This window comes from Drosophila sechellia, chromosome 2L (assembly GCF_004382195.2).
Source record: "Drosophila sechellia strain sech25 chromosome 2L, ASM438219v1, whole genome shotgun sequence".
Taxonomy (NCBI): Eukaryota; Metazoa; Arthropoda; class Insecta; order Diptera; family Drosophilidae; genus Drosophila; species Drosophila sechellia.
In genome coordinates this window covers 3,114,463-3,141,150 of record NC_045949.1, presented here as the reverse complement: position 1 = coordinate 3,141,150, position 26,688 = coordinate 3,114,463, and the positions used below count along the sequence as shown (strand labels likewise).

Here is a 26,688-nt window from a genome sequence, read left to right as displayed (position 1 = left end):
TACTTAAAAGTTTCGCCTTTGCATCTCAAAGTTAGCCCGGCATCAAAACTCAAACTCGCAGTGACCTCAAAAATTTCTGGCCAAGGGCCGAGCCGAGGTGTGTTTGTGCCAGTCCTAAATGCTGCTGACCCCAAGGCAAAGTTAGAAGACTCAATAAAATTTTCAAATTGATTTCGCTAATTTGTTGTGTGAACTTTTGCTGATTTTTCTGCATCCACACATCCAGCTCGATCCACGCCCACAATCGTAAGAATGTTCCACAGCCAAATAGCAGGCAAAAACCACTGCCAGACGTTTTGACAACGCAGCTAAGTAAGCACAGATATCAGTTACCAAGGGATGTTCCAGGGTCCTAGATAAACTGGGGGCAAGCTCCCTTGCCACCGTCCAACGCCCACCCATCAAGTAGATGAGCTCCCATTTACATGGCACGCTTCTAAATTCTTTTAGGTGTTATGCTGGCCATATGAGGCCGGCTAATTAAAGCAATGCGATGGCGGAGTGCTGTTAACATGACAAGCAATTTGTTGCGCAGGATAATGTGGCAGTGTGGAAACTGAGTTGCAAGAATATGTGGCACTCGAGAAGCGTGGATGTGTTGTCACAATCTAAAGGCATTATTTAATAATGCTACCCACACTTTCGAGGACTAAATATCCTTCCTTTTTGGTTATTAAAATGTCCAGCCTTGAGATATTTTATTCTGAAAGTATGCAGTATGTTTACCAAGCACAGTAAATACAAATTATTTTTAAATGGAAAAAAACAGTATTTTGAATAATTTAATTGTGTTACTGTTAGCTTTATTTAAAAAGCGTGGAAGTTGTGTTAGTTCCACAGCAGCCGCGTTCCCCAATTCTCCTAGCCACTTGCAACATGTTCGATGACACAGGTCCTGCTCAGCTTTCCCATAAAATTTCCCTTCGAACAGTTTCAGGACTCTGTTACGTTGAACCAGAAACAGTCGAATCTCGCTTAACATGCCTTCGAAGTTGGCACTCCACTTCAGTTCGTCGTGGATTCTGTAAGTGTGCGGTTCTGAGATCGGATTTATCAGTGCGGCCACAGATTTGGGCATTTGAAAAAAACCAAAAAATAATAGTTAAATAAGTGAGAAGAGATATGGCAATAAATATTTAAAATAGTAAAAGATAAATAATAAGCTACCATGAAAAATTGTGCAAAATAAGATCGGATTAAATAGTTAACCCATGAATACTTAGTTACCAAATCCCTCAATTTTCCTAATGGATAGTTGGCTACATTAAAAGTTGATCGGACAATACCACACCCAGCCATTGGATTCAACGCTCTTGGAATTCATAGGAACTGGAACTGGAGCAGCGATTTCCTAGCCAAGAAATCAATAGATATGAATTTAAATTGCTGAATGTGTGTTTCGGCGAGCATCAATAAGCAATATCGCATATGGTTCCAGCCGACTGGCTGCCCCCGTAAGTATGCAACGTTCGATTAACTTGTAATTTCAGCCTCTCCCAATCACACACACACATACGCATAAGTGGGGAGGCATTTCACTCGCTTAAAATTCATGCGATAAAAAGGAGCAAACAGAACCAAAAAGGAAGCAAAAATTGGCAAACGCAGCACTGCGTCGCTTCGCAAAAATCATGCATAATTTATGTGTTTCCGTAACCGTTACTGTTGCTGTTACATTGCCGGTTAATGTCGATAATGTCGGGTGCCTCATTGCCTCCGATATGCCAATATATGCGCGCGTCAATATACACATGTATGCTGTGGCCATTTGGCCAACAGTTTGTTCAGCGTTTTCGGGCCCGCTGGACGCCTTCATTAACCCGCCCCTGCGTGCGCCATTGCAGTTGGCTTAAACTGTTCATTTCCGCACTCGGACAGCGACTGCCATTTACTTATGCCTGTTTAACAATAATGCATTCTCGATTAATACCGCACACGGAGCTCTGGCGGGCGGGAAAATCCTTGGCTTCAACTGCAATCGCGTAATGGAGAATCATTAATTGATGGAATATCTGGCACACATCCGAGCAGATACATCCTGTAATTAAGTCTCCCCACTGCGAGAGCTCAGAAATGTCCTTGCCTCCTTTATGCCACTACCAATACATCAGCAGAGTTGAGGACTTCCTGTTGATATGGAAGAAATATCAAAGATATCCCATTTATAGCGAATCGATCCAAGTCCATCCAATTCGTATATCTATACCATAAGCTTTAATTCCGCTCGTTTATTTCTCGTCATAAGAATTTCCACCAACTCTCAGCTGCATTTGCATAAGCACAACCCAAGGAAAATGCCATCGGAAAACCCTATCGTCAATTTGTCAATTGTCTTGGAAGTGCAGTTGCCAACATTTCGGCGAAAAAGATTGATGATGATGCCAAAATACTTTTAGACTTTGAGCCGATTTCCCAGACTTTTTTTCGTCAGCTTTTGAGCTGCCATAAAAATGTGAAGAGCAGATAAAAAATCAATAAAAAAAGAGGAGCGAGAATAATTTGCATGGCTTAGGTTTATTGCGGTTGCCTGGTCGATGCGGTGATTGTAATAAATTGTCTGATAAAACAATTCAAAAGTCATTAAATTGGCTTTCTTGTCGCTGGCATTGCATTAATTTTGGACATGGCCAGAATTTAGGGCGCTGACCCAAATGCATTTTTTATGCTCCGACATCGAAAGTCGAAGTAATTTAATTTCGGGTTTCCTCCTGCGCCACTTTTATGACACACAGAGCCATGGCGTTGACAGTTTTCTTGCCACTTTTTTATTTCAGTTTTTTTTTTCGCTTAGAGGCTTTTTTCACATTTAAGCTGTTCCTAGTGAAAATCGGCAGCCAGGCGGAAAAGTTGTGAGTCGAGTTGGAAAACGAAGGGAAGGAAAAATCAAGTGAAAAGCGCTTTTTTAACTTTGCCTTCGTTAAAACCTTACAAATGGCGCCAAGTTTACAAGCCCAGAGACAATGTCAATGTAATTTGAAGGCAGCTTTTATTAGCACACGTTTCTGTCCGCAGACAAAAGCGTGAAAAATGCTAATTAAATCTAATGTAAATACTGAATGCACTTCGAGGAAGAAAAGAAAAGTCTTCTGAAGAGCGAGGAAAATGGCTGAAAAGTTCCTTCGTATTCAAACACTTAGAGAGCCAAATTACTTTTGTGGAGAAACTTCTACTAAATGAAGTATAAAGTGCTCGGCAGAGAACTAATTCAATAGAAAAATTGTTATTCTTACTACTTGGCTTTAAATAATGTTGTAAGCGCCAAGTGTTAAATGTGGTTAATTTTTTTAATACCAAGAGTCTACTTTAAAAAAATTTAAATTTAACTTAGTAGCATTACAACGCATATGAAATGACAAAAATTGTTTTGTAAATAAAAAGTTTATGTATCAAATTCTACTGTAATATTATTATCTTTTTAAAGTTGAATTAAAAAAGTGCTAATTAATTACTTTTATTTATTTAAGTTATTAAGCTTACAACTGTTGAGAAAAAAAGAGTGGCAAAATCAATTTAATCCAACAGTTCTGTAAGCTTATCAAAATCGCATATATTGCGTAGTAAAAAACTATCATTACAAATCAAAAGTTGTAAGTAAATAGATAAATGCATACCAAAGCATTTAATCGAAAATTCCCATTTGCGGGGCAAATGCAATAAAGTGATAAATATGGCAAATCAATGGTTTTTTCCAATTCGCTTGGTCTATGCAAAAGCAATAAATAACAACAAGAAGTAGAAATAAAGCAAAGCATAATTGATTTTAAATCCCGGGCAATATTAAAAAATTGAGAGCAAACTACAAAAAACAAAGCAAGAGAAGTGAAAGTAAACAAAATAGCAAAACATTCGAATAGAACGTTAATGGAAAATGGGGAAATGTAAATAAGCCATTTAAATCGCGGAGCAAAATAGTTATATAAAACGATTCACAATGATTTAACTATAGAAACAGCAAAACATAGAAATCTTAAAAAAAAAATGGCATCATTTAAAGAAGAAAACTCGATTTAAATTCAAAACAAAAATCTGAATATAAAATGATAATAACATCCTAAACTTAATATTTTAAACAAAGGAAACTTAATTCAAGGCGAAGATAACTTGACCAAGATGAAGTCCTAAAAATGCAAAAGCGTCAAAGGTTCCCGCTCCTGGATTTTACACCAGTCTGCGGTTTCTTCTTGGCTAAAAGTACTTAGCCAAAAGCAACGCAAATTTGTTGCCACTTTCTTGTTAGCTGATTGTTGTTGTTTGTTTGCCGCTCGCTGTTTGCACTGCCAGTGCTGCTTGTTGACAACGGCGACAACGACAACGACATCAGTTTATTTTTATCAGTTTTATGCTAATAGATTCGAGGACACTTGCAGCAGCTGCTCCTTGGGGCTCCGAATCGACGCCATCGACCAGGATGAGGGCCAAAACTGTGACTTGTTTGGTGACTCCTTGGTGGCCAAAAGTTGAGTTGAGACTGGCGTTAAAATATGCAAAATATTCACGATGCCAACATTCGCAATGATGTTTAACAGGCAAACTTGCGTACAATACATTGCAATGGCATTCGCTCGTCCGCAGTCACCACTTGAGCCACAAACCAATTTATATCTGAGCAAAAACACCAGTCTGCCATCACCAGCTGCATTCTGCTCTAATTATATTATTAATAATTAAGCTTGTCCTGCGGCCGAGAGCAGGCAGGGCAACCAACAGGAATCTTTGCGGTCCTGCCACAGAGTAAACGAAAGACGAATTATTCTTGAATCTGTGATAATTACGGCTGGCCAAAAGGATATGTTGTGTGCAGTGTAAATGGCCCACTTTGCCTCACTTTGCATACGCTGTGCAGATGCCAATTTAATGCCTTTAGAAGACTAATCAAAATGCATTTATCTCTCGTGTAATTATTAAAACTTGTACATTTTGCCATTCATTTCCCTTTCTATGCCATCAATTGTGGTGCCTGCGCAACCTCACATCACTTAATATTCATTCCGCAGGACCTTAGTGATTTGCAATCAATATGCGACCTTCTCGGAACAAGTTTATTCTGCTGCGTATAATTGATTGATTTTTTCCTACTAATAAATTCTGTTTTATTTTTGGCCTTTTGAGCGAAGAAAGTGTAGACAAGGGCGTTTGGTAATGGGCATTGAAACGAAATAAAATGTCTCAGCCATATTGATATTTTGTCCTTATTCCCCCAATCTGTCCCCCCATCGATTGTATTGTTGCCGGGTTACTCGGCCCAGCAGCAATAGAGAAAAAATACAACGTTGTCAATATTAAAATTGAAAATATTTCATTTGCCAACCTTTTGCATAGATTCAAGCCTGCAGTCTGCCGACATGATTGGAATTATAATAAGCTTCTGTGCGGACCAAAAAAAAAAATGCCAGAAGGATTTATCCCATCTCCTTCTTTGTCTATATCCTTGGCGATGGGCGGCTCCGTCCGGCACAACTTGTAGTTAAGTGTGCACAAGTTTGGCCCGAATATATATCATAAGTTCTCTGTGTGTTCCGCCCTTGTTGCGCTCACTCGAGCATGGTAATATTCTGCTGCCCCGAAATGTAGGCAACGCCAAATGTAAACATCTACAAACGCGCCACGGAAAATAGTGCTCTATGGCAGGGAAATTGCATTTAATTGGAAAAATAACATTTTTATGTATGAGTTATTGCTAGTCATTTTATTTATTTACCTGAAACTTTAAAGCCTATTATTGTGTCACATGTTTCTTGCATGTTTAAAATATTCCAATGTTACTAGTATTTTGTACACAGCTGTATGCAGATAGGGGCGCACATCCTTTCGTATTGATGCTTATAAGCATACCCACATTTGTGAGCATTTTCTTTGTTCACAGTCATATCGCATTTCCCTTACAATGGTCACTTTACAAATGTTTACTGGATTATGCAGCTTTTAAGATTTTCATTTTTACATTAGAATACATCAAAATAAAGGCAGTCTGTTTACCATAGTTCAACATACAACTGCAACATCTGTTTGCTTAGAAAACTACAAAATATTCTCTTATGGAATTATCCTTTGATCCAATTTGACTTACACACAAAAAAATTGTTCCATTTGCTAAGCTGCAAAATTGACTCATTCAATAGTGTATTACACTCGATTTATTTACAGACTCGCCAAGAATAAATTTTATTTGAATGGCAAAGCCAGTAATCCCTTTTCGTTGTCAAAATTGAAATGCAGATGGTACGCAAAAATCATTTATTATGCATGGCTTGTGTAATGAACAAATCACACAGAACAAAAATAAAAGTCGTATGTACATTCATGTGTATAAAAATACACATCGACAGTAGAGTGTTGGCTTAATTGGCAATTTGTGGCTGAGAATGTCAGGGTGAATGAATCAGGAGTGGATCAAAAGAGAATTCCAATCCCCATCTGCCACTGGCACCATTGACATTGATTTTCTAAAGATTTTCACGCTGACAAAAGACGCCCACAATAGCCGAGTGAGCATTAACGTAATAGAAATTGAGTTTCCTTGCCCATTTCCATACTCCGTTGGTCAGGTGCCAAGGACCACTTCCTGTGTGTGGAATTCCTTTTTGCCAACTCACCCGGCGTCTTCCGAATCGTGTGTCTGCATATTTGTAGATATTTGTAGACATGTAGATTTCATCCATATACGTTTTCGTCCACGGCATCGTTATCCTTTGTGCGTGGTTAATCTTCATTAAAGCCAACTTCCGCCGTTGCCGGTTTTCCATTTGCGAATGCCTCAAAATCACCGCGAACGTGTTGTGGAATTGGGGAATGGGTTTCTCGAGCACAGCCTGTTGATATTATTCGCTCTTTATGCCCATTTTTAATGCATTGGCGTCTCGTACTTATTTCTGAGTGGATTCATTTTGAGTTATTATTATGCCGTACGTGTCGAAGAATCCATTAAAGTTATTTCCCTACATGAAGTAACCTACAATCAAAGCACAAATGACTAAATTCTGTGCCGTTTAGTTAACCCAATTCTTACCAATTTTCCGGAAAATGTTTGCTCATTGATAACCTTGAACCGACATCAGTCGTGATTTTTTGCGCTTTGGCCCCCAACGCATCTGCAGTGATTTAATGACTGCCATCGACCCTTCGACCCAACTCCTCTTCCCTTTTGTGTACGCCCTTATTGATGATCCGCACATGTCTATGGGCTGATGAGTCGCAAGTGGCCCCAAAGGGATAATAACCCTGACCATAACCTAACGCACACAATCGCGCAGACGCGAAATGGCCGACACGCAGTGATTTAAGCTTCATTCCTGCCCCGGCCACGCGGCGTATGAGTAATGTGCTGCGATTCACCGCAACGTTGACTTGTTGACGCCGCGCGACCCATTGAGCCATAAAACGTCGCAGTTTTGATATTCGATTTGCCCCTTTCCTTTGGGGTGGGTGGTGCTAAACCGAATGCCGCCTATATAGAGAGCGTAGAAATTGGAAAACCGATGTGGGAACTAAATGAAATTGAAGCTTATGTGGCTCCAGAGATTCGATCGATGCGCTCAGTAAAACCTGTGCACTTAGAAAAACTTATCTTATACAAAATAATATTCAAAAAAATATGCTCAATCGCAACTGCCACTTAAAACAGAACCATTCATTTTTCGGAATAACTTTCTAAATTTCTCTTTGTGCAGGCAACTTCTAATCCTTCTCGTAATTGACGTTTGATTGGACCTGCCCGGCCATGGAAACGGCCAACTTGCCACCTGCCCTCCACGTGCCCATGCATTAAATAGCCAGGGCAGTTAAGCCGCAGGTCCGCCCACCCACCGCCCACCAGACCCCCCCTCCCGTAAAGGAACACACACAGCCCCACACACATGACCGCGTCACGAGCGGCGAAACGAACGTGACACATGGCGATGTACTTTTATGCCAGCAAGATATCAGCCATCGCCTGCGGAACGCGTTGCAAGCAGACCGTGCTGCAGAAGTCGCGGGGTCAGCGCGACCGGGACAAATGCCACCATGGCCATCATGGCCACCACCAGCACCACCGGCGCCACCACCGTCGACGGTGCCGCATTAGCAGTAACAGCAGCAGCTCGGACAGCGAATCTGCGGATGACTGCTGCCTGGAGTTGGGCGAATCTGGAGCGGATTCGAAAGAAGGCGGAGCAGGCGGTGGAGCCGGATTACAGGGAGCCCAAGGAGGCATATTCTCCCTGGATCCGGGTCATCTGACGGCGGAGACAGCTCTCCTGGGTGGCAATATTCGCTACAGGCGACGACACAGCGCCGAGCAGTTGAGTGCCTACGATCTGGAAATGGGGTTTCAGCAATTAGAGGTGAGTGAAACTCCCTGAAAACGCATTTTAAGCTGTCTATGAGTATGAAACAATATTTTTAAGTCAAAAAGCATCAGAAAGCTGTAGAAAACATTGAAATGCCATCATAAATATGTATGTCCTTGTGGCTTCTGTGGCACACATATCTGCCAAAATGGGAGGAGGAAGTCAATATTTTGAATAGCTCGAAATATTTCATTGATTTTGGCTTTGTTTGTCTGACTTGCAGCTTGGCACCACAATATCGGTTGGGCCGAAAAACGAGGATTTGGTCCAGTACGATGTGCCCAAAAATCCGCACAAACGCAGCCAATGTGATATTAATTTTGAGGTAAGCTGTGCGGTAATTAAGAGCCACTGTTTGTCCCCATTTGCCAATTCAATAATCATTTTTAGTTGGCTGTCATCGAGCCAGCATTTAATTAGCTAAGTAAATTGGTTTGATTTCAGTTTCCATTGTTGAGCAGCAAACCTTTTTCATTAAACTCATATTTGACTGCCGTCATATGTGTGTCATATGGCTTTTGTTTCTATTTTCACAGAGCTCGGTTTTGGGCTCCGGCGGTATTATGTACATAAATGGTAGAATAGTTTCCGGGCCACTGGACTCCCTCATCGAAACGCTGCTGCCCAAGGATGTTGTGGACTTAGATAAGGTGGGTTTACATATTCGAAAAGGTATTTCATAACGCTCTTTAACTGCTTAATTAAGCGCAGCGAAATAGGTAATAATATGTTTTAAAATATTTATCGGCGTAAATACTAAAAATGAATCAATGTACCCAATGCATATTTATTTCATAAATTCCATCCTGTGCAATTAATAAATATAAGGCTTTTCATTTCAAATGTGCTTCCGCATTTCATCATACAAATAAAGTGCAATTTTGCTATCCATATTTCAACTGCTAAATAAGGCAATAAGTTAAACGAAAACATTTTGGCGCACATAAAGGTGACATCAATTATTTTCATTAAAAATATATGAAAAGTTAAAGATTCAATTTCTCGAACTGGATAGCCTTTCCGGGTGTTTTTCTCCTTTCCCCGCCGTATTGTACACGCCAAATGGAATACAAATCAGTTCTTACTTAGTCGCAGACACTTAAAGACTTGAACGCTGGCCAACTTGCGTTTGTTGGCACGAGCCAAAAACCACAAACCAGAGGGCAACCGACAAGCCGGCGAGTCCTTTTGCCAGGATCAAGGACCCCAGGCCCAAGGGGCTAACGAAACAAGGACCGAAATCCAGGGAACAAGGACATTCTTGTGTGTAAGCACGACCATTCAGAGGCCACAGGCAGCAAGTGCAAAAATAATTAATTCGTTGCAAACAAATCCAGAGATTAGCGCTAATTTGATAGTGCTGAATGTGGAATGTGGCCTCCGGTCAGGGAAAACTTCTGAGAGCTGTACAAGCACTACGAAAACACCACTAATTGGGGGGATCTTCTAGCTGAGGCAATTGAGTGAGGGAATCGCATTTCCAAGTGGAAATAAACAAAACACATGTGTATATTTAATGTATCAGAAAATGAAAATGTGCATGGTGGTTATAAAGTTATAACAAAACAGCACAAATTCGATTGGATCCTTTAAGTTAATTGCTCTAGGTAGTGAGTGATGAACTTGAGCATTACTCTACTCTTATATTGTGGCCTACATCTCTTGTTTTTCCTTTTAACCTTGTTTTCTTTCTGCTTATTTGCCACTTGCAGGAATTTGTATTCTCGTTTTTATTATCCTGCCGCTTGTTCCTGCGACCCCACGAATTGCTGGGCAGACTGCTGGACTCGGTACCTGATAGCGAATGCTTGGAGTCCCTGGTGTCCCTGCTGGCCGAGTGGACGATGAAGTTCCCCTACGACTATAGGGATGAGCGGATGATGAGCCATGTCAAACATATCGTTGCCAGGTGAGGAGATACTGCATTCCAAATGGCACCCAATCATGGACTCAACCCTCCTCCACGATTCCCGCCACACAGATGTTCCAATTCGCATTTGGAAGCCGCTGTCTCCCAAACACTGAGTGCCTTACTAAAACGACTGACTGATTTAGAGAGACATGAGGCGGACCTACGAGCCTGCCAGACCAACGACAAGGTGAGTGTATGATTGGTCAGTGCTGTCAGCTGTGAAAAGCATGTCCCAAAAATATTTGAAAATTTTTAAGAGCATATACTTCCCTTTAAAACCTAAGTCCATATGAGTCTTAATTACTGTAAGCTATAATATAACCTGATAAAAAATAGCTTGGTTGCCAAGGCAAGCTATCCAAGTTGCCAGCACTGACCGGCCTTAAAGCAATCTGCCTAATCTCCGGCAATTGTCCTGTTCTCCCTTCTTTTTCCATTATGTCTTTCTGTGGCGATTTTCCCCGCAGTCTGCATCAGAAACACCACTCAACTGTCCAACGGCCACGCAGTACGCACAAATCGTTTGTCGGGTGGAAAAGAAACTGGCCAAGCACATTGGTGGCGAGGAGTTCCTCCAGTGCAGCAGCATGATCCTCCTCGATAAGCAGGTGAGCACCAAGAGAAATTCAAGTGGAAGTTACTTAAAAACTTGTTTAAGAAAACACAAGATATGTATTTTAAATTATACATTTCTCTACTAATTATGCAATTAAAATTATATATATGCACACCATTTGGATTCGTAAGAAAAATATATGGGGGAGCTGGCCATATTTTCGCCTAAATGAACACCCCCATCTGAATTAAATTATATTCTCAAGTTAAATACTCTCCTGATGGCCAATGTTTCCCTCTGCATAAGTCAACACAAGAAGAATCTGCAGTTTTGCATAAATTACACCGAGCACTCTCGCACATAAACAATCGTACTCTCACGCACACACACACACACACTCGCACAAGCGCCAGGACCTACAAGGACATGCAATTAAAATGACGACAAGCCGCTTCATTAACAATGCCCCTCGCCATTCCACTGCGCACCTCATTTCAACAACCATTCTGAATCCTGTGCCATTTTCAATTTTTTAATGCAGAAGAAGTGGGACCAACCATCCACGTCGGGCGCTCCGCCAGGAGCCCAGGATCCGAAGAAGACGTGCAACCTGGAAACCTATCTGGATTGGTCGGCACGTCTGCGTCTGTTTGTCTGCAACGAGATCCTGCAGGTGAGTGGACGAGCTCATAACCATTTGGGGGTCAGCACGAACACTGCGCCGCACTCCATGCCAACCAAGTCCGATGCTGAAGTTAAACGGAGCGCATGAGTCCTTAGACCCAGTGGATTGAATTAAAATTCCCATGCATGTTGAATATGCTGGGAGAGCACGTCCACCCAAGTGCTGCTCCCTACAACGGCGGTCGCAAGAATAGTATCCACTTAAGCTGTCTATAAGTGTGTGTCTAATAAATAGTGCTATCTTCTATCTGAACTCATCGCTTACTTCTTTTTTGGCTGGATATTTAAATATTGTTCCTATTCTTGTGGCCGCTGCTGTTCGAGGGCTGTATGCATACAGAACGACTGGTAAGATGGCTTATAATTTATGCCGTTCGTAACTGTCTCATTGACAGTTTGCCAGTTGGCCGTGTAAGCGACTCGTTAAAACTTTGCCCAAGTCACGTGGGTCCCGGCATGTCCAATGTCCTTTTCCCTCGCTCCCCGTGCCCCTGTTGCCCCTTATCGTCTAACTAACTTCCGTAATCAAATAAATCTTTCATTTTGCCCGTGCCCGCTGCAACATCATTGTTTTTGCACCGCTTTTCCAGAGCGTCGGCATCGAGGGACGCAGTCGAACCGTGGAACTCTGGAGCGGAGTGGCCCAGTATTGCCTCCTGGTGGGCAACTACAATAGTGCCACGGCCATTTTGGAGTCCCTGGAATCGCCGGCCATAGCGCGGCTTAAAATTACGGTGAGTTTGCCAAATAATATCTATTTAATTTGTGCAAGCCTGTAATTAATGGCGACGCCCGAAAAAATAGGGCTGATATATATGGCATCATGTATCAGCGAGCGATAATGTCTAATTTATATTGGTTTTATTTATCGCAAACAAAAACTAATTTGATGAACAATTTATTGCTGCGGGATATAATTTGTTGGCTGTAATTAACCAGCCGCTGGGGTTAGCACTCAAAAGGAATTGATACAATTTGGTTCGATCGAATTATCCTGATGACGGAAATGACTGGCTTTAAAATCAATTTAATTTGAAATTTAAAAAATAAATTGATAGCAAATGAATGCACAAACAAATCGTTCTTTTAACGAAACTACAATTTTTAATGTGACAAAATCACAGCATTTCCACAACTTCCACAAAAGAAAGTTTAGCTTTATTTTCTCCAATTCCGAATTTAACTATAGCGAATAACACGAAGTACGTGCTGCTTCATAAATTTCAGAAATAAGCGCTCGAAATTAAATAGACAGCAGTTTTATAGGCAAATTACGTGGCAAAGCAGCGAAATGGGTTCCTGGTTCATAGTTTCCCATGGCAAAGTGCGCAGTGAAACTTTAATTGGACTGAAACAACACAACGCCGTTCCTTGCATAATGTGATGCGTACACCAAATGGAAAATCATTTGGCCCCCGACATCAATTCTTGCCTGACATTTCCGCATGACGTACAGCCAACATTCGAGGAGCAAATTTCCATAAACTCGGGGATCTGAAACTTAAGCTTAGCTAAAGTTAGTCGGTGCAGTCAAGGAAACGAGCAAGGATAATAAAATTGTTCCCTTTGCCATGTGAGAGTGTGACTGGATCCTTACACTCGTATGTGCACTGTAATTGTATGCTGTTAAAAGTTAGAAAGCAGCGCCTTGGGGCCATTTTCATTCATGGATTGAGCCAAAAGCGCTGCTGTCTGTTTGGTCGAAGGCACAAATACCCTATTTTTTATTAAATTAAGATCTTCAAAGCTGCTAAGCTATGTGCAGTAAAGTAGTAATTCGAGATATTCACTTTTGAAAACAGAGATTTGAAGAGATTTGTTCGTCCAAGGAAATGAAACTAGAAATGTGATATTAATGTAAAATGTTACTTTCAAAGGAGGGACTATAGAGCAAGTCAAAGATGCGACTACCTCCTTGTTTCTCCCCCATATCCTTTTTCTTGCACTTTTCTGTGTGTAAATCCGAAGCAATCCTTTTGCCTCTAGGCTGGACGCCTAGTGCCTAGGATATTTGTTCGTGTCAGCAGATATTTATGCAGCCTAATGCATTTTGGCGAAAAGGAGCTTAAGAGATTTAGGCTCAGTTCCTTGAATTAAAGTCAAATATTGAAAGAAGTAATGGAGAAGCTTAGAAAAATGCTCGTTGTTTGGCCTGCAAATTAAAGTATTTGAATTTTTAGATACTCTCCAGAAATACGACTTTCTCTTATTGCAGTTGGTTCTTACTTACCAAGGAAAATATTTAAATAATATTTTTGCGCCACTTTGTCACAACAACAGAAGTTTTCTCCAGCGATAAAAAGATTTTTCTCCGGCTGCCAAAAAAAGAAAGAATTGCGGGGGCGAACTGAAAGAGAAATGACCACGCCCAAGCAACCACATTTTCGCTGCAGTTGGCCCAATTTCATCAAGTTTATATATTTACTCACTTATTTGGCACATTGCCCACACCTTCGTCCTTCGTCCTGCGTTCGGTGTGCCGTGTCCTGTGTCCTTCCGCCCACTCCTTCAATAGACCGCAGCGTGTTGCCGTGCATTCAGCAGCAAATGAAGCTAGTTTTTATTAAAAAGCTTTTTAATTAGTTAATGGATTCCGCATTTCAGCCCTCCTTTGTTGCCACCACAATTTAACAGTAGGCTTGGACTTCTTTTCACCCACTCATAATGAAAAAATCAAGTTAAAAGTTACTTAATGTTACTTTTTGGTGATTTAAATGCCTTCGGCTTCTGCTTTATACATTATGAATAGCTCTTCTTTTCCCCACTGCTATGTTGTGTGTGTTCTTTACTCTCAGTAAAAATGTGCAGGTATTTAGAGAGCAAACAGCACTGAAATATTTCAGTCAGAAAGAAAACTTATAAATTAAACCAAATTAACTTGTCCAGAAGCCGCAATAAAGGTATACTCTTCTACTTTCGTTCGTTAGTTGGCTTAATCAAAGTATGTAGAGAATACAAATATTTAGTGCACTTATTGAGATATAATTACTTTTCATAATACTTACATACTCCAAACACTTTGTCCACCTTTTCTATGCAATATTTAATTCCTAGTGCTGCTGCACTTTTTCCTCTATAAATTCTGTGCACAATGGGCGCTGCAAAGTATGCAGCGAGAAATGAAAAAAGGAATCCTCTTGCCAAATAAAAAATGAAAGGGAATTGCATAAATTTACAGAACTATGCAAAATTCGAGCAGCAAAAAGTGGGCGTGCATTGTACTTTCGAGAGATATATGTGTACAAATATATTTCTATAGCTGCTGTTGAAATGTTTATGTGCACGCATTGGATGATGGTAATAAATGTGGTCGGAAAACTGAAAACTTTAAATTATTCGGCATGGTAAGAGGTGTAAAAAATGTTATTATAAATGGGCTTCTTAACGAGCAGCCAACTTTCGGATTCCGTTTTTACAACAAAAAAAGAAATGTTTTCTAACGGAAAAGCATAATAAATTCGCTGAGATCCAGATTAAGATGCCGACCCTTTTTCCAGTTTAATGCGTGTGAAATCCCGCAAAAGCATTCCCTGATGCCTCGGGAAATCCTAATTAATATGTTATCACGCTAAGGCCAAATGTAGCCCATAAAATTCGATCTAAAGCTTTGCGGGGCAAAATTACAAGCATAAAACTCGCACAGACCGACAGAACAAACAAAACCATAAACTTTTACAGCCCCAAAAAGCGAAACAAAAAACAAAAACACACCCAAGTGGGCGGAAATCGGGGGAGCGTATCGAGATTGCCACTACAAACGATGCTCATTTATGGATTTCGATTTGATTACAGTGGAGCAAATTGCAAGTGACGTGTCAACAATTGGACTGCATGCAGCGCCACGCCGAGGGCCATGGACATTTATGGCAGAAGCAGGCCATCTCCCTAAATGAGCAGCAGGAGGGTCTCAAGACTGATAAGCAGCCGCCCAAGGAGCCGGCGGCCCAAGGAGCAGCTCCGGCGCAAGGAACTATCGCCATCGCCATCACAACGTCACCCGACTCGGATGAGAAGCCATCGACAAGTGGCCGAGTGGCTGGCATAGCAGGCATTTCCGGTACGAATGCAATGCGGTACACTGGGAGAAATACTTTAACTCAGCTGGGCTTAGTTGAAGCAAACTCTATATGTACCATACATGATTATCTATAGAACTATATATAATTCATAGTGCTTATAAGATGATATTTCTTTTTCTCCCTGTGCACCCACCAGCTGCAACAATGGAATCCGCTCCAGTTCCTGTGGCAAGTGGCAGCAACGTAGATGCTGCAACTGCGGCAACTTCGACGGCGGCAGCAACCACACCATTAGCAAGTTCGGGCAAGCCAAATGATTGGGTTGTTATTCCAGTGTTTGCGGATATTGTTAAACTGGCGTTGGGCGAGCGTGAGAACTGTTTGCAGCGGTAAGTTCAATTTGCTTGCCCTGATTGATGGCCAAATCCAGGCCAAATATATGTTATGTGCGCGCGGCCAAAGGGTCGTATGATTAATATATATGGGCCATCCGCCATGGCCAACTATCGTATTTCCAGTGGACTTTCGTTTCACTTAGCGCCCAATCGTATTTACATACACGCTTGTATTTATTTACGCTTTAAATTAATTAACCACAGAGTGGTAAAATAAATGATTATGTGCCAAACGACAGGGCGGAAAATCATTTTAATGGATGTTCATAAAAAATAACATAAATATAAAGCTCTTTAGCCGTTAAATTTATTTGTTTTTATGCCGAGCGTTGAAGAGTGAAATCGCTGGAAATGCGTATTTTTCGCATTTCTAAAGCATTTATATTGAATTGACTTTAACAAGTGACCGAACAATCAGAAAATAATTAAAAGAGATTTTGTTTTTAAAGCCTTTGTTCATGAGTACTGTTTTTGAACATTAATTGCTGTTCTTATCCCTTAATTGGGTTGTGATTATAATCAAAAAAAAAATCAATAACATAAATCATTTGGCAGCACAAAAAAGGAAAAACATTTGAATTACTTCCCGAAAATAATACATGTAATTGAAATGAATATATTTCAATAATTCATACTTTTCCCATTGCCCAATGGCAGATGCCTTCTGATTATTTGTGGCTGCCGCTATTTTCCCATCGTATGCCAAATCTGAACCATATCATCCCCTTAATGGGCCCCAATACCCCCATATGCATTGCTCCCCTTAGGACCTAGCGATACGGAGCTCAAATAAACAATAAAGTATGCACCACCGACCACTGGTGGTCACAATTGACCTCATTAGGCTGGCTGGACTGCGAGTATACTACACATTCCGGCGTTGCAATTTATTCCGTGAAATATAATCAGAACGCAGTAGTTGCCGCAGAAATAGGCGAAATAAATCCGCATTGATTCAGAAAATTTCAATGTCGCATTCAGTTTCACCGTGAAATGTAGCGTGTAAGCGTGAATCGAGTTCTAAAAGCGCTAAATAAGCGATTCGTTGTTTCATTAATTGCGAGGAATGCACTGCAAAACGAAAGAGACCGCTTCGAGTCCCACACTAAATGGGATGCTTAAATATTTGAGGTCTTTGATAGAATACAGATGGTGATAAATAGCAGCAGCACTTTTCACTGTAACTACGCCCTTTTAAGCCCTTTTTGCATTGCCTTTTGCATTTTCCATTTTGCATGGCAAACACCAGCCATGGCTTTTTATCAGCCAGCAAAACATACTTTTCCCACAACTCGCACTTATGTTCTCCGCTTTTCCTCCCTTTTTCCGCCCTTCCAGCTTAGCAAATGGCCACATCAATATGGCTGCCTTCGATCGAATGGCCGCCATTGTTGGGGCATTCACCAAACACATGCAGGCGATGAAGGCGGCCCAGGCGCCATCTAGCGGCGAGTACGAGCACTTCTGCCGCCACATGCAGCAAACAACGAAACTTGGCGAGGCGGGTAAGTAATATTCACCGGGGGGGTCAAAACTTTTCACCATACCCTCGACTTGTTTTTTATTCGTTTGCACTCTCCACGTATTTTATCGCATTTTCGCACATTTTTCACCGGCATTTGTTGACTGAAGGAGTCTTTGTACCCTTCAAGAAAAGGTGGGTTTTTCAAAGAGTGCACAAAAATAGTTCAAGATAGATGGATCTACTTGGAAGAGGTGACCAAATAAAGTATATAAAATAACTTAGAATATTAAATGTGTGTAAATGTTTTTGAAGATTGAATCCATCGATATTTCAGGTTAATCAACTCCTCCTTAGACTCCTTTGGTAGTTATGTAAGAGTCCGAACGAAAGGGTATTCCACACTTCGTTTTTATAAGTCAGCTGCAATCGCCTTTCCATTGTTTATTTTCCTTCAGTTTGTGTAAACTTTTAGAGCAACGTGGCCAACAGACTGCGACTTTAAGTGGACCAGAAGAGGGACTTCCCCTGAACTGCATACATACATAGATATGTATGTATGCGCACAAGTTAAATTGTTTGAAAAGCCTGTGGGAAAAATTAAATAAATTCGCGACTGCTGGCACAGGACAATTTGAGAGTCGTTTTACTAAACGATAATTAAAACACAAACAAGGGAAATATGGAAGCCAGACTATGAACATATAGGGCTAGAACCGCAATTTTTGTGGTAAACCAAATCTGGTTATTCCGCGTGCTCCAAATTGCTTTCAAGTTTATAGTATTAACGTCCCTCTATGTTTGCAGAGCAGCTTATTTAATATCGCACTCCATAACTATTTTCTTTCCGTCCTTTTGGCTCTAAACCAGTTTCCAGTTTGAAGCAGATTTGCCGCTAATTAATTCAAATTAATAACCGCAATAAAACCGCGGACAGACACTTTACGACCACCAAATGTTTATGAACTTGGATAAAACTTTTCGAGGGACTAGTTCCATTCCCTCGTTTGCCAGTAGTTTCCATAGCTACCCCCCTACCCCCCTCGCCCCCTCGTGAACCCTTGTTTTAATAACAATTCATTTCCGGGCTGTTGCCTCTCCGCTTTGTTTTTACTACTGATGCTGGCAAACTAGGAGAACACGATTAGAACGCGATTTGGTGGATAATATTGTTTGTTATTTATGATAAATTAAATGGCGTTTTCCTCCTGCAAAAAATATGCATGGGAAAACCTGGTAAACAAATTAACTGAATTTTAGCCCGCATAGTAAGAGGGTATACTGTATTCGTTGAAAGGTATACCACCTACCATCTGAGTAATGGTTATCTGATAGTCGCGACTATTTCCTTGGTATGATTTTAGCTTTGTGCAACATTTGCAAATTTAATTGCAAGCCTTAGAAGCAAAACGTGCCTCAATTAACTAATTTTTTGGTAAAGTCACTTTGCTTTTATCCTTTTCTAATCATATTTCTGGAGATAGCCCGCTGTCCAGGCCCTAAAGTTGCAATTAATCCGCACATCCTGCATCTTCCAGATAGAAAAGTTCTTGCTAGCTCTGTAAATATAAACTAGGAACTGGGGAAACTTGCCATGTCCTCAAGCCGGAGACAGCGCAACAAAGATATAAAACAGCGCCCACTGAGAGGAAACAAAACAACCTTGCAACAAGGTGCACCACGTGTTTTCCAAGAGCGTAAAAAGTTTTCCCGAGCGTTCTCCTTTTTTTTCGCTCTGTAAATCCTTCTTGGAGCTGTCGGCAATGCCCGGCAAGTTGATATATTTTTCACGGAATGTGCACATGACAAAAACCTGAAAAACTATGTGGGTGCAGCGGTGTGGGGCAGAGAACTGCAGCCCGCCACTGGCACTCTACGTCCACCCGATAAACACTCGGTCTCTAGGCACCCCGTCTTTTTTGACACCCTACTTGCGGCAATACAAAATATTCGAGTGTTTTATCAACGTGGTGTTTTTGTTACGAGTAAAAAAACCACCCGAGGCCTGCTGCGCAAGAGCCGTTTGGGTGAGTGGACGCACAGTCAACAATCGGCCGCAGGTCATTTTTTGTACGCCTAAAATTTGTATGGGTGGAAGCGCGACGGGTATAAGAAATGAAGGGTAAAAGGGAATACCCAAGAAAAATTTCGTGCTCATGTCTTTGCTCTTTGATGTACTCAATGGGTGCCACCCGTTTCGAATCATTCCCTTATTAATTTTTCACACGTCGCTACCTGAATACTCTAATGACAAATATTCTTATATAAAGTCATTTTTGAAATGAATTTTGTGACATTATGTATTATTATTTTTACTATAATCTATATTTAAATAACAATAACGTTAATAATATATATAATATATAATAATATATAATATAATATATATATATAATATAATATTATAATTATATAATATATAATAATATATATATAATTATATAATATATAATAATATATAATATAATATAATATATATAATTATAATAATATATAATAATAAGATGAAGGGCATATTTTACAAAGTATTCGACAAAGTCTAGAGCCAAGCCGAAAGAATAGTGTGTAAACGTATGGAGTGTAAAACGTATGGAGTTACGCATCTTGTCTGTGACTCGACTATCTACAAGACCACCCGAGTATTTTTAGAAACACCCGAGTATTTTTGGAAACACCCATGTGTTTAACGGTAAACCCACAAGTGTTTTTGTCACTCATCCCTTTTTAGGCATTTGTCTTTTTCTGACTGTTTGTCTTCTCTACCCTCCGTTATGGGTGCCGAGTATGATCGGCACCCGCGACGCAGGGCTCCGTATTGATTCGGGTGCGCGCACAACGGGGTGTCTTGTCTGCATGTTCAGATTTATACTGTGTGTTTGTAAGTACCCGCGATGTGCGTGGCGGGTAGCACCCGCACACAAAATTGTAGGGTGTGAGTCGAGTGTTAAAAAATGCCACCCTTGCAGTTCTCTGGTGTGGGGCATGTTGCATGAAAGCGGGCAAAGACATCAAACATCAGCAAGAAAGTGCAGAAATGAATAGCGACAGAGATGATAAATAAGCTTTTTACATGTCCATGCAGTTCTAAAAAATAGTTATTATTACTTAAAACTATTTGAATGCATAAACAATTATGTTAACTGAGATCCTTGAAACGGCAGGATTATAAATCTACATGAGTTGCTAGGTAGTTTTATCAAATTTGGAAAAGTATTTGAAGTGAATTGACGCTTTTTTTTATTTATTCCGAAACAACATCTCTCAGATACCTAGCTACATTTTGAAACTTTGAGGCATCTCAGATGCTAAAGCAAACTCTGGGCACACATATACATACGTAGGATCCACGAACTCATTATAAACCCAGGCAGTAGAAGGCAACTTTTAAAGGCTTTTGCCACTGGCGAGAACAGCACAAATACCAACAAAGGCGTGGAGTGAAGTTGTCTTTGGGTGTTGCGGCAAAACGCATCTTGACAGAAGCGGAAGTTAAGAAGTAGAAATAAGAAAAAATGCCGTAGAATGAAAACTTATGGTGGAACGCGCGTTTTTTTTTTTTTTTTTGTGTTTGTTTGAAAAATCAACAGCCTGAGCCTCGAGCTGGAAAACTTTATCGGGGAAAACGCTTCATGTCGTGCATAACGGGGAGGTAAATGAGATTTGCTGGGAAAACACAAAGCGAGGGCTCAGCTAACCAAGAAAACTCTATTTACACGTATGCAGTGAACTTTTAGAGGTGGAAAATGTTGGGGGAACGCTTTTCTTTGTGTATTGCAAGGGCGCATTATTTATTTTTTTTGCATTTATCCTAATCAGGTCAAGGGACCTTTTAATTTTTTTTAAGTAGGCTTAAGTAGACTAAAATGAAATAAGCCTATGATTTCTAAACACATTTCCACCAAATCCTGTTTAGCAATCTTAAAAAAAAATATCTTGAGGTCTATAGTCTATTTTACTATAATCCTTCTTTAGAAGTTTCTTCAAGAGAATTCATGTAGCAGCTGGAGTTTCTTGAAAAAAGCGGATTAAAAGCCATTTGCATTCGTTTTGTTTACGGCATTAGGACTTGGCCAAGTTCCGGTTGAAAGTTGGACTTGTTATTGTGGTTATATTTGCTTTCGATGCTGCATCGATGTCAAACTTGTTTTCCAGGCTGTCCAAATGGCTTTCCACCTCTCCAGTGCTTTTTTCTTGCTCGGCTTGGTGCCATTCTTTTGGAGTTGCTGTTTAGCCAAGTCAAGCGAACATCTTCTAAATCAGTTTTCTTTCTAAGAACTCAAACGAAAAAACTGTCCACCAAGTTGAAAAGTTTGGCTAAACTTTAAGCCGACGTCAGCAACGCAAATGCTAACCAAGTCCCATGAGGAAAAGAACTGTAGGAGTCCAAAAGTTATTTCCAACTTTGATGCACTTTCGAAAACTGCATAAATAAATGTTGGTCTTTCTTACATCACTCGGCGACTCGGAGCTGAAGGCATTCGCAGTTCCTAAATTATACTGACCGAAATGAAATGGTTCCTCTGCGTCATTTTAAAGTTTCCGCTAATGAAATGGGGAGGGGCACCCCGCAGACTTATTTATCAGGTCCACTCACACACTGAGAAAGACAGTGACATAATTGGGTTTAAAAGCAGCGAAAACGGAGGAGCGACCACCAAAGCGCCACCTGCTGGCTGCTGAAAAATACGCCATACGAGTATACTGTGTATGTTCTGGAATTTCTTTTTGCGATGGTCAACCAGGGCGGGGCGGAAAAAAAGACTTTAATAAACTTTCTGCGGAATTACATGACTTTAATCAACTCTCTTTGCCGTCTTTATAATCGCTCCTTGTCTCTGGTATCCCCTTTTTTTATTATCCTTTGGCCCCGTTAGACCACTTGTACTGCATTTTAGTTGATTTAAGCCATTCGTGTTTTCATTCCCTCCCTGCTACTAAACAAGTGCTTATTCTCGGTTTTTATGCTCTTAATCTTTAGAGGCGCATTCTTGAAACTTTTTACCTGACATTAAAAAGCAAACAGCAGCAGTGCAGCCCAGCGAATTATATACACTGTGGCTCTCCTCCCCTTCGTCCTGCACTCACTTCACCCACTGCGAAATATGTTGGTCATGTCGGGAATTTTTTAATAACAACCCCTTAATGTGGAGGTAATTGTCTGTTGTCTGGTTCACTCTGTTAAGACCTCGGGGGAAAAGTATGTCGGATTTAAGTCGACTGAAATGTCGGTGGAATGCATCGTTTGGTCGGACCTGGAAAATGCAATCAGGAAAATTTCAAAAGAAACAACTCGGATTTATCTCCCGCTGGTGGATAATTTTGACAGCTATGCAAAGGCAGAAAATAAAAGAGATTTCACCTGTTCTATAAATTCTATTTAAATGAGAATAAGATAACATTTTAAATATTGTTCCCAAAATGCAAGGCGCACGAAAAGGAAAAAGCTTTTAAATCGCATCAAAGGATCAAAAACGCATTTAATTGTTTTCCCCATTCGCTCCGCATTTCTCTGGCCTTATTTTCATTTTTTTTTTTTTTTCATTTTATTATATTTATTTTGCCTTGCAAATCTAGATGCACACACTCTCTGCTTTTTTTGAAGACATGAGCATTGTTATGTGAACCAGGCACACCAGCATGTGATATGACTGGCAAAAGGAGGAAGGAGTCAAAAGGACAAACGTGGCACCGAAAAAAACGTCATTCGCTCGAATGTGTGGCAGGTCCTTTGGCTGTGCTCCTTCCCTGTCCTCCTGATCCTGGCCAGCAAAATGTGAGTCTAGATGTGCCTATTCAAGGCAGCACGCTTGCAAGGAGAAGGCAAAAAATGGAAAAGTTGAGCTACGGGAAGCATCTCACAAATGCGAAAGCACAATGTATAGGAATTGCATTTGGATGTGCGAAGAAAGTGGCCAGGAATACAATTTTCTTGCGAAAATGTTTGCATTTTCCAGTGGCTGCTAAAATAATAATCGCACACACACACACACATACAGTGGGTGTCAAAAGTCAGGACCACAGAATTTGCACTCGTGCTGCATTAATCGTTAATTGCCACCAACAAAGCCAACTTCATTCGAGAGCAGGCCAAATACCACATAATCAGGTCAACAAGTCCGAGGAATTTCCCACAAGCACCCCGAAATTCTGGCCAAACACCACAGAATTAAGATTTCTCCAGCATATTGCAATGGGCCATCGAGTTGACCGACCAAGCGTTATTTCAATTGTGCTCATTAGACTCTGGATATGGTAATTAGGGCCGGACCAATGATTGGAATCCAAACCGGCATTAGGCCGGAATCCTTGGCCAAATCATCCCTGCTATAATGGCGGCACAAAGTCACTCACTAATTTTCATCATCATTATTATCGTCATTGTTTGGCCTATTCAGTACATTGTTTGGCCGAGAAATTAAACTATAAATTGCATAGCAAATTGCAAGCCAGGTACAAATGGCTCTTATGCTAAGCTTGGCCATATGTGATTTGGCCAAATGGGATTTCGACTTGGGAATTAAGTGCTGTGATCATGATTAATTTGTGTTGCTTTGCTTGCAACTTTAAGATGTGTTTGAGCACACAGTTTAGTGTCAATAAATTTACTGCATTTTTTTTCAAAATGCCAACATTTAATAGATAGAATGCAACCTACTACTCTTTTCCCATTGAGCACTGAAAAATGCGCAGATTTATATTGTTTTAGACACTGTCGGCAGAAAAACCTGACAGGTCGGCCGACATTTCCGACATTCCAGATAAATACATACAGATAAGTCGGAACTGCAGTTAGTAGTAACTGCCCCCCTTTTTTGCCCACCGGAAAGTCACATCCCATGGGATCCTAAGCCCACTGACAGCAGCACGTTATTGGCATTCAGTTGTGGGCAGATTTCATTTTCCTTGCTGCCTCACCCGCTTGGCAGAGTAAACTGAATTTCGCAGGACCTCCAGCTGGGGTGTGGAAAAATGACCGTAGACTGTCCTCGTTATCTATCACCTGTCCTGCCTGTCATCCTTGAAGCCCTCATCTCGGCCGGAGTCAAAACAATTTTACAGTAGTTACGGCTGTCTGTGGCCATTGTTTGGTCTTCGAGCCGGAGCAAAGTAATTGATGCCTGGCTGAGTCTGAAAATATTGTCTTCAAGGCGAATCTATTATAGTTGGTCAAATGCGTGACTTGTGGTCTTTTGTCAGCTGACATGAAGGCAAACCAAAATTGGGCATAATTTTTAATAGGTTCCAAAGTTAATGGACTCCCAAAATGATAAACTGAAACCACAATAGCTATGCGATGCTCTCTCTAAGTGCATTCTATTGCACTCGAGTACATTTTTTTCGAGTTTCCAGAGGATTTTTTCCCAGCTAACCGCTCGTTAGGCATTGTGTGGGTGGGAAAAAATGTTACGCCATCTAAAGTAACCAGATCCTAACGCAACCGAACCAAACCGAAACCCAACCAAACCGAACCGAGCCGCCTCACAAATCTACAGGCGAAAGGGGGAAATATTTACACGCCACACACGACTCCATTAAAACTAAACAAGAGCGTGGAAAGAAAGTGCTCAGTCCGAGGTCCTCAATCCTGGCACACAAGCACAAAAAAAAAGAATGAGAAAAATGGAAAAAGGGGCTCCATGGTGTTAGCCATGTTCCATAACCAACGGCCACATTTCTTCATGCTGCTGGCTCAACTCGAAAAAGCTCATACTCCGCTCCATGCGGATGTTTTGTAATTTTCTGTGCTCAAGCATACGGAGTATGTGAACACAAATCCGATAAACACACAAACCAAGGCAAGTTGGGGGCGGTGGGGATTTTCGGGGCAGCAAGATAGTGGCCAGGGGGCAGGACATGCCACATTTTGCGGCAAGTCAAGCGCACATCTGCTGGCCAAAAGCGCTGACCAAACGAGGCTGCTACCAAACATTGTAAAATTTTAATGGGACTCATGGTGTGAATCGGACACCACCACCTACTGCCCCGCCACTCTAGTTTACCCATAAAACTGCGTGGAAAAATTCGCCCCTTTTTTCTTACAACTTTATTAAATTCCCTTCTATTAAAACGCAAGTGGTCCGACCCAAAAAAAAAGATGCCACACTTGTCGCCACTTGACCAGAAGTTAACCCATCCCGAAATGAGTTTCAGTTGAGCCAAGTCCTCTAAAATAGTCGTATGAAATTGCACGGAAATGTAGCACAAGTTATTTAAAGGATGGTAAAACACTGTTCCCATTTTCGAGAAACACTCCAAATTTATTATGGCTTTAAGTGAGTATTTATAGCAACTTAAATATGCAAATGATCTAACTGGCATAAATTAAAATGATTATCAAACAGCTTCCCACGTGCTTAAATAAAATAGCTGTGCACATTAAATTTTAATATTTTTTCCTGACTAAATGTTGCGGCGTCTAAAAATAAGTAAACAAAAGTTTTGAAGGCCTGGAATTTCACACGCGCTGGTTGAAATTGCTGGTCACTATAAATAAGAATCGAGAAACCTTAAAGTCGAAGCTATAAATGCCCTGCAAGTGGAATTTTCGAGGCTTCTATTGCTATAAATATCCTTTGCAAAGCAAGTACGTTTTAGCCAGTAACAACTCTTTTTAAACCAATCATGGTAAACAAAGTGAAAGGACTTCAGAATCAAGTAACCATTTACATTTGTTATTTTTGGGAAGAGGAGCATCAAGCATTTTGGCACGCATCACTGAGATCTTTTCGGACAATTTGGATTGTGTTTGCGTGAATGTATTTATTTTTATTCCTGGGCCATGTCCTTGGGTCCTGGCTACGCCTGAGTGTCGTTTTCAATCAAGTGGACAAGTGGAGCAGCTCGTGTAACTGTTTTGTTATTTTCCTGATTTTTAGTCGGCCCACTTCGGTGGACAAGCAGTACTTGTTTTTCCCATTTCTACCAAGTACTTTGATAACGAAACCAAGATGTTTGTTTTTTTGCAGAACTAATGATGGCCTCATTCGACTGCGAGGAACCCAATAATGCCGAGAAGCTAATGTACGATTTAAACTAGTAGGATATGCGTAGGCTTCACTAATAATAGCGACTAAGAAAGTTAGCCTAAGCAAGTACTGTACATAAAAGTTAGGTAAAGCACTTGGATATTTAGCGTTAAGTAGATAACAATAAACCAATCAGCTGTAAAAACTATTCAACACAATAAGTGTGTACATGGACTATCTGTAAAGTAATAAAGTATATGAATATTTGGCATATATATTTCTATGGATTTCGCTTACAGAGGAAGATAATTAAGAAAATAGAAAAAAGGTAAGTTCGAGTTTAATACATTTTTACAAAAAGTCACGA

At 40.7% G+C, this 26,688-nt stretch overlaps 1 protein-coding gene across 2 annotated transcripts; it reads left to right on the top strand.

The window, feature by feature from the left end:
- The first annotated feature begins 1,023 nt into the window (after positions 1–1,023).
- On the top strand, positions 1,024–26,596 carry LOC6613220. Of its 2 annotated transcripts, none has more exons than XM_032727216.1 (13): positions 1,024–1,454; positions 7,668–8,321; positions 8,551–8,652; positions 8,864–8,977; positions 10,040–10,236; positions 10,309–10,426; positions 10,707–10,847; positions 11,340–11,468; positions 12,070–12,213; positions 15,272–15,536; positions 15,695–15,887; positions 17,232–17,398; positions 26,322–26,596. In XM_032727216.1, exons 2-13 carry the CDS (start codon positions 7,890–7,892, stop codon positions 26,390–26,392), a joined length of 2,073 nt encoding a protein of 690 aa, XP_032583107.1. In that variant the 5' UTR covers positions 1,024–1,454; positions 7,668–7,889; the 3' UTR covers positions 26,393–26,596. The 2 variants fall into 2 exon arrangements, with proteins under 2 accessions (XP_032583107.1, XP_002037698.2); XM_002037662.2 differs by having other exon boundaries at positions 11,337–11,468.
- The last annotated feature ends 92 nt before the right edge of the window (positions 26,597–26,688 follow it).

Bases quoted from the DNA above. Each gene is read 5' to 3' on its own strand.
- LOC6613220 (XM_002037662.2), top strand. From the start codon at position 7,890: ATGGCGATGTACTTTTATGCCAGCAAGATATCAGCCATCGCCTGCGGA. The intron at 8,322-8,550 runs GTGAGTGAAACT...TCTGACTTGCAG, and splicing joins TGGGGTTTCAGCAATTAGAG to CTTGGCACCACAATATCGGT. The intron at 15,888-17,231 runs GTAAGTTCAATT...CCGCCCTTCCAG, and splicing joins CGTGAGAACTGTTTGCAGCG to CTTAGCAAATGGCCACATCA.